Source organism: Typopeltis vanoorti, chromosome 7 (assembly GCF_054136105.1).
Source record: "Typopeltis vanoorti isolate ZY-2024b chromosome 7, IOZ_Tvanoo_1.0, whole genome shotgun sequence".
Taxonomy (NCBI): domain Eukaryota; kingdom Metazoa; phylum Arthropoda; class Arachnida; order Uropygi; family Thelyphonidae; genus Typopeltis; species Typopeltis vanoorti.
The window spans coordinates 15,051,600-15,064,902 of record NC_143555.1 but is presented as its reverse complement, the minus strand read 5'-3'; the positions used below and the strand labels follow the sequence as shown (position 1 = coordinate 15,064,902).

At 37.1% G+C, this 13,303-nt stretch overlaps 1 protein-coding gene across 4 annotated transcripts in view; it reads right to left on the bottom strand.

The window, feature by feature from the left end:
* Positions 1–13,303, bottom strand: part of LOC150104503 (SEC14-like protein 2) — a 66,179-nt gene that overhangs the window by 40,129 nt on the left and 12,747 nt on the right. For 2 of the 4 annotated variants that reach the window (XM_090395677.1, XM_090395678.1), the window contains exon 2: positions 7,559–7,645. In XM_090395677.1, coding sequence (XP_090251803.1) covers positions 7,559–7,645 — 87 coding nt within the window. Of the gene's footprint in view, positions 1–7,558; positions 7,646–11,295; positions 11,358–12,281; positions 12,470–13,303 lie in introns of those variants that run through there. The other 2 variants (XM_090395679.1, XM_090395676.1) reach the window with 2 other exon arrangements.

Genomic DNA, 13,303 nt, shown 5'->3' with positions numbered 1-13,303 from the left:
AGACGTTCCCAGATTTTTGATATAGATATACAGTCATTGCGATTCAGGGTGGGACGATAGAGCAAGGCCTCCACGCTTTCCTTGAACAAACGTTCGAACCTATAACGGGATCTATGTAAGAGGCGAGTCCTGGACCAAAGGATGCTGTGGTCAGTTTCAATCCCGTGTTGAGCCAATCCAGACTTTTCAGGTTTGTTGTGAAGAATGGTGGATTGATGTTCTTGGATTCTTTTTTCAAGAGAACGTCCAGTCTGTCCAAAATAAGAGAGATCACAGTTGCACGGAATTTGATAAACTCCAGGAAGAGATAAAGTTGAGCGTTTGCCTTTAGGAGAAGGAAAATGAGAAGACAATTTGTTAATAGGTGAATACGTAGCTGTTAACTCATATTTCTTCAGAATTCTTGCGATAAGTTCTGAAATACCGGAGATATAAGGAATAGGAACTCGACGTATTGAAACTTTGTTGTTTTGTGGAGGATTATAAGAATTGAGAAGACGTTGAGTACTTTTTCCAGAAAAGCTATTGAGTTTCATGTGTTGTTGGATAGTAGAAAGTTCTTTCTGTGGATTATCAAAAGTAGAACAATTAGTTTTGGCTCTTCTGATGAGGCATTTTATAATTCCAGTTTTTTGCCAAGGATGATGGGTTGATTCTTTAATTTGAATTCTTTAAGAATATAACGACTTGTGAACGTTGGTTATACTGTAGTTGTATGAATATTTGAAGGTGACCGGATGAGCAGAACGTCTAAAAAAGATAACTGGTTGTTTTCTTCTATTTCCATAGTAAACTTTATACGATGATGCAAGGAATTAATACTGTTTAAAAAAGAAGGTAAAGAGTTTTTGCTGTGAGGCCAAATAGTAAAGATGTCATCTGTATATCTTACCCAAAAGGATGGTTGAGGGAAAATAGATGAGAAGAGGACTTTTTCTAAATGTTCCAAATAAAAGTTGGCTAAAGCAGGAGAAAGAGGACTTCCCATGGCCGTTCCTTCTACTTGGCTGTAAAATTTGTTTTGACATACGAAATATCCAGAATGTATTACGAAATCGAATAGTTTAATAATATCTTGAGGAAAGATGTCAGCAAGTAATTTTAAAGTTTCCTTGAGAGGTCCATTGGTATATAAAGATTCTACATCAAAGCTAACCATAAGATCTGTAGGTTGTAATGAGACATTTTTTAATTTTTCTAAGAAATCTGAGGAGTTTTTTAGAAAAGAATTAGAGTTGCCAATGTAAGATTTCAATAATTTAGCTAGATATTTGGCTAAACGGTAAGTATAGCCAAACACGGGATTGAAACTGACCACAGCATCCTTTGGTCCAGGACTCGCCTCTTACATAGATCCCGTTATAGGTTCGAATGTTTGTTCAAGGAAAGCGTGGAGGCCTTGCTCCATCGCCCCAACCTGAATCGTAATGACTGTATATCTATATCAAAAATCTGCGAAAGTCTAATCAAGATTACTCATTATTTTTTATTTTATTTTTTTAATGATGTCTCTACTTCAAAATATTCCGTTTCATACTTAGTGATATAACATCACGCGGCGTGTTCTATTTTGAACGATTTATTGTTGGTATTCTAGCTTGTATTTTTTAAAACTGTTCTTGTATTACCACTGAAGATGGTCTGCTATTTCCAGACCGAAACATTTGATTAATTAAATATCTTTCTTGTGTTTACGTGCATTTATCATTCAGTCTTATGTCACAAGTATCCTTAAAACAACAAATTCTTATCCTTCACGGGGGAAATGCTACCAAACTAACCGGTAAATTAGGAAAACTTGCAGTTATACAAGGTAGGTTACGAGCAAAGATCAATTTCTTAAAAAAGTGCCGCGACAACAAGATTATTCCCAATTTCGCTGAGATTAAAGAAACAATAAAATCTCCTGGCGCTCATAATATTTACCGGAACACTAGTTTATCCCTAATCCGTAATCAACTTAAAGCTGCTAAACGTGACCTTGCTATTCACAGTCATCAGATTTCTGATTTGCGCACCTATATATCCACAAATTTGGATCCACATCTTTCTCACATAGTTCTAAATGTGGCTAAACGTTCTACCAACGTGCTTATAATAAACTAAGTCAACATCCTAACCGTAAATATGAAGCTCTTTCGTCTAGACAATCCAAGCCCTTCATAACTCCAGATAATTGGATTGTCAATATATCCGGACGTCCTTTGACTGAAAGCGAAACCCTCATCCTGTCAAAAGGACATGATTTTTCTATTGTTCCAAATAAAATATCATATCTAGATTTCCTAGTTAACATTGAAAGGAATCTCAATCATCTAACTAGTGATGAAGCTAATGGTCTTCTCCTAGAAGTCGCTGCTTCTCTACTTAAGGCCAACATAATCACTTCATTATCACCAAAGCTGAGAAGGGAAAAGCAATAGTAGTTATGGACTAAGCAAATTACAGAAGAAAACTTTCTCTTTTGCTTCGAGATTGCTCCACATATCAAGAACTTGATTATAATCCAACCAACAGACAACTAAAGAAATTAAATTCTCTCTTAGATGAAGTCATCAGTTTAGATAAAGACACGATTGAAAGACTTAAAACTCATTTTGCAAGACCTCCTCGATTTTATGGCCTTCCAAAAATCCATAACATTGACTATCCTCTTCGTCCAATAGTAGATTGTATTGATTCTCCTACTTACCGTTTAGCCAAATATCTAGGCTAAATTATTGAAATCTTACATTGGCAACTCTAATTCTTTATTAAAAAACTCCTCAGATTTCTTAGAAAAATTAAAAAATGTCTCATTACCACCTACAGATCTTATGGTTAGCTTTGATGTAGAATCTTTATATACCAATGGACCTCTCAAGGAAACTTTAAAATTACTTGCTGACATCTTTCCTCAAGATATTATAAAACTATTCGATTTCGTAATACATTCTGGATATTTCGTATGTCAAAATAAATTTTACAGCCAAGTAGAAGGAACGGCCATGGGAAGTCCTCTTTCTCCTGCTTTAGCCAACTTTTATTTGGAACATTTAGAAAAAGTCCTCTTCTCATCTATTTTCCCTCAACCATCCTTTTGGGTAAGATATACAGATGACATCTTTACTATTTGGCCTCACAGCAAAAACTCTTTACCTTCTTTTTTAAACAGTATTAATTCCTTGCATCATCGTATAAAGTTTACTATGGAAATAGAAGAAAACAACCAGTTATCTTTTTTAGACGTTCCCCTCATCCGGTCACCTTCAAATATTCATACAACTACAGTATAACCAACGTTCACAAGTCGTTATATTCTTAAAGAATTCAAATTAAAGAATCAGCCCATCATCCTTGGCAAAAAACAGGAATTATAAAATGCCTCATCAGAAGAGCCAAAACTAATTGTTCTACTTTTGATTATCTACAGAAAGAACTTTCTACTATCCAACAACACATGAAACTCAATGGCTTTTCTAAAAAAAAAGTACTCAACATCTTCTCAATTCTTATAATCCTCCACAAAACAACAAAGTTTCAATACGTCGAGCGCATATTCCTTATATCTCCGGTATTTCAGAACCTATCGCAAGAATTCTGAAGAAATATGAGTTAACAGCTACGTATTCACCTATTAACAAATTGTCTTCTCATTTTCCTTCTCCTAAAGGCAAACGCTCAACTTTATCTCTTCCTGGAGTTTATCAAATTCCGTGCAACCAACTGTGATCTCTCTTATTTTGGACAGACTGGACGTTCTCTTGAAAAAAGAATCCAAGAACATCAATCCTCCATTCTTCACAACAAACCTGAAAAGTCTGGATTGGCTCAACACGGGATTGAAACTGATCACCGCATCCTTTGGTCCAGGACTCGCCTCTTACATAGATCCCGTTATAGGTTCGAACGTTTGTTCAAGGAAAGCGTGGAGGCCTTGCTCCATCGGCCCAACCTGAATCGTAATGACTGTATATCTATATCAAAAATCTGGGAACGTCTAATCAAGATTACTCATTAATTTTTATTTATTTATTTTAATGATGTCTCTACTTCAAAATATTCCGTTTCATACTTAATGATATAACATCACGCGGCGTGTTCTATTTTGAACGATTTATTGTTAGTATTCTAGCTTGTGTTTTTTAAATCTGTTCTTGTAATACCACTGAAAATGGTCTGCTATTTCCAGACCGAAATATTTGATTAATTAAATATCTTTCTTGTGTTTGCGTGCATTTATCATTCAATGAGAATAGTGATTTCATGTTCATCTAGTAAAGGAGATTATGTTTATGACCTTCAGTTGTCAATCGTAGAAAATTCAGAACCATTCGTGTTTGCAAGGAACTAATTTCATGATTTCTTGTTGTTATTTTAATCAAAGCATAGCTTAATATCGTACTATAGGTGCTGTGTGCTTCGACAGAGACATGGATCTGCTCCTTAAAATTTGCATGCTATAGGAAGCATAGCATTATCTAGAAATGTCGCATTATCTGCTGGCATTCATTCCAAGATGAATTCCAGAAGCATATTCGAATCCAAGTCCGGGTACACCTAGAAACAACTCCAGACCAGTACGTCTCCACCACCAAATTGATCGAGTTGTAATCTGTAAGTTGTGCACTCGACATTGAGATTCCTTGTGATCAGAGGAATATACACATCATTACGTTTTAGTGTCAAATAGCAATGTCTTTTCGTATTTTATCATGATATATTGTCGGAATCCCACTGAATCCCACTGCCATCAAAGTAGAGTTCGAAGAACATGGTACTACACTCCCACGTGCGTCTAAAGCTGTTGATCATATTGGTGCCGGCAAGCGCAGAAAGACAAGACTATTTCTACATGACGGTCGAGGCATTTCCAATAGTTTTGACGAGGGGATTAAAACGTGGAATACTTGGAAATGTTGTTCAAGTAAAGAGTTTTATGAAAGTAACCCTCTGTAATCGTCCATTCCGTGCATCTCCTTATGAAACCACCATCATCGCCAATACGATCATTAAATTTTTATGAGTGTTTTTATGAGTTCACCAACATTACGCAAATAGAAACATCGGGTGGATTTGCTCATGGCACCTTGGAACAGCTGTCTGAAAACCGCTTCCTGCTTAAGATGTTAATGAAAATAACCTTCTTATTGTTATCATTATACGACGATTTAAAGGTGAAAGTACGTAGTCAAGGTTTGTTAATGTGTGGAGCATGAAGGCCAACCAAGGCAGACTCAGTGCCCGAAGCGGACATCAAAGCAATCAGTGCTGTGCGTCACTCGCTATTGGATCACCGATGCTCCGATTCTTTAGGTAACTCTTCATGCTGTGTTTAGTCTGCCCTTTTACTAGTTTTTGTTTTTAATGATTAGAACGCCACCTGGCTTTCCTCTACCAAATGCACAGATCAAGTAGATGGAGATGCGCAGACATTTGCTATCACACATGGTCTTTATCCAATTGTTTACGTGTCCAACAAAATACCAGATAAGCCTAACCATTCCACAAAGATCGTACGAGGTGTGGCTACTAAATAACGAGACTGCAAAAAATGGGGTTTATTATTACAATTGTACAACTTAATTGTTATCTCCTTCAACATACTCCCCTCCTCTATCTATACACCTGTGCATACGAGTTTTCACCCAATGGATGAAAGTGGATGAAACCCATTTTCGGTCAGTGGATGAGGTAAAAGGAGAAAACGGCAGCGCTACTGAAAATGATGACTTGAATCACTGCTTCCAACAATGGAAAATTCGTATGCAATTGTGTATAGATGGAGGAGGGGAGTATGTTGAAAGGGTTAACAGTTAAGTTGTACAATTGTAATAATAATCTACATTTTTGCAATCAGTCTCGTTATTTAATAGCCACACCTCGTAGATCGCTTCCCTATGAATGACTATCTAAGTACACTTAACTATTATTATTAAGTATAATTAAGTTGTACAATTGTAATAATAACCCCATTTTTTGCAGTCTCGTTATTTAGTAGCCACACCTCGTACGATCTTTGTGGAATGGTTAGGCTTATCTGGTATTTTGTTGGACACGTAAACAATTGGATAAAGACCATGTGTGATAGCAAATGTCTGCGCATCTCCATCTACTTGATCTGTGCATTTGGTAGAGGAAAGCCAGGTGGCGTTCTAATCATTAAAAACAAAAACTCGTAAAAGGGCGGACTAAACACAGCATGAAGAGTTACCTAAAGAATCGGAGCATCGGTGATCCAATAGCGAGTGACGCACAGCACTGATTGCTTTGATGTCCGCTTCGGGCACTGAGTCTGCCTTGGTTGGCCTTCATGCCCCAACATTAACAAACCTTGACTACGTACTTTCACCTTTAAATCGTCGTATAATGATAACACGATAAGAAGGTTATTTTCATTAACATCTTCAACAGAAAGCGGTTTTCAGTCTTTATAATTATAAATAGCCGTTAAAGATATAAATATAAAAACAAAGCTATCTAAAAATTATAAAGACAACACTGTATGTATTTACGATTTTTTTTTTTTTACGTGATGGGTACCCACTGAAGCTTTGTGTTATCTTATGAAGTCTCCGAAAACCTAATAAAAAAAGAATTACCACTGAGAAGGAGCCTTTGAAAGCCCTTCAGTAAAATAAACTGGATTATCTTCTGCTGTACATTGTGGCACTACCGAGCTTTAAACTGTGGAGCACCAACCAGTATTACTTAATTCGCATGCAGTTAACGAATCCTTAATGTGACTTGAGTTTTTATCATGTTATACAACCAATTTTTTTGTCGTGTAAGATGATTAAATGCACACGCACCGGTCATTGACTTAGAAACCTTTAAATCGATGTACGTAAACGTCACTTACGAGCGTATATGGAAAATACTTGGTCAAGTGCGTGGGCAACGCTTTAAGAATGATGCTGGTCAGTAATCGTCGATAGTGTTGATCACAATGAGAAAAAACAAAGAATCTTTCAGAGTTCGATAAAGAGCTTATTGTGGGTGCCCGTCTGGCTGCACGATTTTGAAAACAGCAGAGCTGACTGGTGTCTCTTTTGGTGAGATATCCCGTGTGTTTAATCAGTGGAAAAATAACCCACTTGCTTGTCTATGAGACGTAACTGTGGTCCTAAGATAGTCGGTCAGGAACGAGATAGTAGTCTTCTCAGAATGTTTGTAAGGACAAACAGGACTTCCTGTGTGTGCAGCAATTGACTGAAGCATTTAATGAAGGCTTTTCCCATATCTTACCGAACTATGCGTAGGGGGAATTGAAGAAGATCGGTTTTGGAAGTCGCTGAAGGAGGTCCAACAGGGTATTCAGTGGCCGATATGAAAATATATTAAAATTAATTGTTAGAGTTGGGTACGCTGGTTTGCAGCGAAGATACTAGTCAGCTTATAAAACATTAGCTTGGGGTGGGGTGAAAAGAATGTTTACCATGGTATTATTATTATAATAAGAATGAACAAGAATATAGGCTGAAGGACAGGAGGCACAAAGACACACAAAAGTATAATAAAAACGTAATTGCGACAAATTAGTGGATTTATTTTTTTTTAATTTCACTTTCGTACTCACCTCTGTAAGAGCCTGAACTTCATTGTCACTAAATTCGTACATATCCTCTCCGTCAGCACTCCTGCAACTTGCAGCCGCGTTTTGTTCCTAAAAATGAGTAAATGGGAGAATTATGAAGCACGTGCTATCGTACGGATGGTGAGCAGGTGAATCTGTCGACGGTGAATTTTACAGTAAGGATGACTCAAGCATAGAACAATGATAACAATCAGTATTCAAGTCACTGTGTGGCATCTTTTATTCTTACCACAGCATCACGTGTTGGTATTATTTTTCTCGCACGTGACCTTGCATTCCGATTGGTTCCCAGGATTTTTTTTTTTTGTCACTTTCATAATTTAAAATATGTGTCTTCGTAAATGATTATGTTGACTGACTGATTAAAGGAAGTTCATGCGAAATGGCGACATGGCTTTGTAAGAGAAATATTTCATTACAAAGATCTCCCCCCTCTACCCCCAGTCGTTTTGCCTTCACAGACTCATTAGTATTTTGCAATACGGGCTGAATTATTTGATCTCGGATGCATATAGCAAGATTTTCCCCCCCCAATCCGAAGAAATCGAGGCTTCAACTCGTGTATAACACACGCTTGATTGGCTCGTGTTCGGTTACCTTTCACGCTCACCAAAAAACCGGAATATGACTCCAGTTGTGTTAAAAAATTATTCCAAGTTAAGATGGAGGAAGTTCATTAGCTAACCAGTGTGTGTATTTATTCCAGTGGTGGCTCGTGGCTTGAAATCGTGGGGGTGCTGCAACTTTCGAAATGTACATACACAGTATCAGTACAGTGTATTTGGATAAAATATCAAATTACACGTATTATACAGTTTGGTATAATTCAAAGTTACTTAAAAATAAAATCCATTCCTTTAATTGTAATTAAAGGAATGGATTAACAATTTTTGACATTACAATTAAATCCTTTAATTGTAATGTCCAAATATTTAAAGAGACGGAGTAAACACGATAAGCACTACGAACACTCTACTATTGATGCAAACTGCATCTAAACAACAGTGGAACTGCGCTACGGACAGTGCCGCATTACGCTAATAGCTCGCATCTCACTATGACGCGCATATGCTTGCGCGCGTAGCAATATGACACTGTGGTAAACACAGTGCTGATAGCGTCCTTCGCTCTCCTAAGTGCTACAAGATGGATTTTTATTATTTTTTATAAATAAGAGAATTGTGTAAGATTGTTGATGATAAAATTAAATATTAGAAGCAAATATTAATAAATATCTTTATATATCGAGAAAAATTGAGGGTGCTACAGTTCCGCAGCGCCTATGCATGAGCCGCCCCCGATTTATTCTTTAAATTTTTCGAAAAACTGTAATTGCTGAAAGGCATTCTAACTCAAACGGCTTTTCCCAAAACAGTTCAAGGGAATCAAGTACACTAACGAAGATTCCTTTTTAAATGTCTGTCTCGTATATTGTGCAATAAAATCGAAATGAAAATAAATGACATAAACATGCTTGTGTGGAAGAGTTATTTAAAGCTTCAGCAAACCATGACAAAGTAAATGACATCGCTTGAAATGAACGCAAAGTCGAGTGGCCTTCGGGATTTCTTGGCAGCCACTGTTGGAACAGATCAACGTCTAGTATTTTATAGACGAAATTATATGCTACGTGAAGTTATATCAAGTGAAGCAATTATAGGCTTCAATTGATAGTGAAGTGTGCATCATTTGTTGTACAGTTGACTATTAAGATGGTATGCGAGTAATTTTAAACTTTTGGCTATCCCAAATCAGTCATCTCATCTTTCCCTTAATTTTACACTCAATGTCCTCTAACGACCAACTAACCTCGTAGAAACCAAATGAATTCTCCTACAGGGTGGTTAATCTTATTATCGTGATTAGCCATGTGCCTGTTCTTCCCAATCAGAGGGTCACTGATACTGACTGGCTACAGAGGTCGCTGATTATCGCTCAAATGCTGATTTGAGGCGGATTTAAAAGAAAGGTCAATGTGCGAAAACGGACCTTCTTTCGGGAAAAAAAAAATATTAAAATAAAACTACCGTTTAGACAAAAACGTTAACTAACAGGGTTTATTGGAATAGTGGATGTTTGTAAATGTGCGTGATACGCAGATCATTTTCATCGCCTTGTGCGAACCCATGTCTTGTGTTTGGTGCCTAGAATAATATGTAACCTTAAGCCCATCCACAATAATAATATACGATAGGTTTACAACGTTGCATGGGTGGAAATGTGTGCATGTTTAGATAATATTGCACTGAAATCATCCCACAAGTGGACACAACTTGCTGGACTCGCTGACTCCGATTGGGTTAATTTAAAATGCCAATTTACCAGAAAATATATAATCTCACGCTCGCTGTTAGCAGTATTAATAGCAAGTGGGAGTTCTTTTCACAGCAAGGAATATTTACATATATATAACCGTTCTTATTATCCTATCAAGCGCTGACCACGTCTTCTTTCTTCTTCTTCTTCTCTCCCATAGTCCTAAAATGGACCATTGGGTCATTCATGGCTGGTAGGTGATATTCTTTGTTTGCCTCCTCCAGTCATCTCGGTCTCTTGTTGTTGATGTCAGTTGAGAAAGGGAGGAATTTGTCCATTTTTTGATGTTATCAGTCCATTTTGATCGAGGTCGGCCCCTAATCCTTGGTCCCGGAGCGATTCCTTGTAGGGTTTGCTTTGGAATGCCATTAGCCCTCTCCACATGTCCGAACCATTTCATCTGTCTTCTTCTGATGACTGTCAGAATATTTTCCCTTTTTCTTCCATCTATTGAATCAATCAGTTTTCAGACATTTTCATTAGTTTCGTGAGCAGTATAGGGAATTCTTAAACGTCTTCTGTAAGTTTTCATTTCAAAAGACAGAAGTCTCCCCTCATCTTCCCTCAATAAAGTCCAGGCCTCACAACCATACAAAAGGACAGAATTCACCAAGGTGTCAATTAGTCTTAGTGTGGTTGTGATTGCTATTCTGTCATCTCCCCACAATGGTTTTAACTTCTGTAGGGCCACGGTTGCCTTAGCAATTCGGCATTGAATGTCGGTTTTTGAGCGACCATCTTGACTCAACGTGCTTCCTAGATAAGTGAACTTGTTTGCATTCTCAATTTGTTTATTGTCAATTTGTATCTTTAAGAATTCAATGTCTGACCACGTGACGATATGGACGATACCCTCGATGTCCTTTTTCTGCCCTTGTATGGGGCTTAATTACTCAAAGGGATAAATCCGAACAAAAGTAATTTTTAACTGCCAAAATTCTTGGAAGCAGAAGGTAATCCGATAATACGATAATGCTGTTGTTTTCCTCCGCAAAATATGTAATACAGCTCAGAGAACACATCCAGCCCTCAGACATACTCGTTTCATAGCTTTGGCTGTTTTGCCATACACGCAAACACCTACAGCTGTATTTTCTCAACATAGTTTGGATTTACCGCAGGTTGAGGAAACCTTTAAAGCATTTGCGAATACATTAAATGTTTTTTTATAGAAATCGTAACTTATATCGCAAAAGTATTCCCTTCATCCAATACTCGTGCTATTAAAACACAACTTTGTAGTTTTAAAATAGCGAATTCATCTCTGTAATCAGTAGTTGAGTCTCACCTTACTTCCATACGATTAAATTAATTTTCTTTATTGTCTGTGACGACTTTAACTTAAGAAAAACTTGTAGAAAACTATGCCAAAAATTAAATATTAAATAAAAAAAAAATCGAACCTTTTTTCCTGCTTTATCTTTCAACGCCATGTCAGTTGCGACCGTAGACTAGCGAATCTTTGCTACAGAAACGAGTGCTACATTTTATCTGCGATTTAACTTTGCACACAAGCGTGGAAGTGCATGTTTATCACAAATGATAAGCTAAAGGACTTATCGACTTGTTTTTAACACAGATTAGCAATCTATCTCTTTTTCTTAATTTATTTTGCACATCGAAGCAGATCGATCAAATACAACAAGAATAACAAAATTAGTCCGTTGATTTGATGAATTACAGTATAATTTACGTTTCGTATTGTCTGTTAAAGTTTTTCGTATTAGTTTAGATAATTTCAATGATTATTATTTAATTATAATTTCGTAACATTCGCTAATTTAGCCACCGTCAGAAATTGTAGTATTCTAGGGTAAAAAGCAGTTGGTTCGTGTAACAGAGCTAGACTACAGTCGTAGTCTAGCGAGTCTCTTGTTTTGTTATTGTAGAAAATAGTAAAGTCTAATAATCCAAGCTAATACTCAGGTATATAGAAAGAAACAACTTTCTATATGTTTAACTTTGTTTTTGGTCACATGCTTTTAAATCGAGCTACCCCCAAACCAGTCGGTTTGTCACATGCTACCACTGTTACAAAAATGGATCGTCAACACAACTGTATCTCATATTTTGAAGCATACACACAGTTAATCTTGTTCCCGCATTACCCATCGATTAAATAAAGAAAATCATCCAGAGTATATGTGGTGGCCAACAAGTAACGTAGTGCTAACCCCTCCCCTCCTCTCTGTAATTGAAAGGATAGACCTGCACTTATAGATGTGGTTAAACAACTTTCTCCAGACCTCAGAGTCGCAAAAAATAAACAGCGCTGTCTGGCTTTCTTAATACAGAATTCTAGTTTAGTTTACGAGATAGTATTTTTTCTGGTAAAATTTAATAATACCATTACACCCCGCGTGTGTATAATTATATGAAACAGACTTACAGTTTTTAGGTGAAGTTCGCTCGTCTACATTTGCCTGGAGATAGACGCCCGGAGTTGTTGACCTCCTAATAGATCAGTAATCTTCCCATTTCAAAATCCGCTGCTGACCTTGAATACAACACTCCTTTCTCTTTAGCTTCCACTGCAACATTGCAGCGACACCGAGCAAAAATACCCGATCTGCTGTCGAAGTACCTCTATGCAAAGCCTCGTTTAGGTCACTGCTGCGCCCCTCTGGTTGCACCAATCGAGGCCTCGTCCTGGCGCACCTGCACTACAAGTAATGAGCTCGTTCGTGTAGGCAGTGGATTGCCCAACTAACTTTGCGGCCGTAAAAGTGAGTTAATATAAATACTGCTCACCTTTTGAACCATTTTGGGCTTTATCGAATAAAGGTAGCCTGGATAATAATTAATAATTAGAAATGCCTGAAAACCTGAAATATTTGGAATTAATGCCACGAGACTAGTGTGCTGACATTTGTCATTTGCAGACCTTGTTTCGTCTCTCTTTCTCTCTGTTTTTTATTCTTCTTCAGGCGAAGAAACCCAAGTTTTCCGTCAGGGTAAACCCTCTTTCGTTAAGCTAGTTTTGTTACGAAATCTAAAATCCTTCAACCAATCAGCAGTTTAATATATGATTCATGATTGTTTACGATAGGGAACAGCAATTGTTTTCAAAAGTTGGGTATGGGGTTGTTCAGTTGCTAGAAAAGTCGACGAGCTGTGTCGAATGCCAATTAAAAAATAAAACCGTCATCTTATTAATCTAGTTCATAAACAATTTTAGAAGACCTTGGCATATTTATGGAGCAACTAAATGTCGAAATATAAGGTGTAAACAAAAAGTAAACAAAACTGAATGGAAATCCCAAATTAAACTGATCAGGATGTTGAAAATAAGGGCTTGTGCGTGTAGGAAATAATCGGGGACTGATCAACAGGTGTGTTCGCTGTTAATGCCAGAAATCTTAATGGGGATTGCAAATACGAAATTTCCAGTAAATCAAATTTTTTGTAATT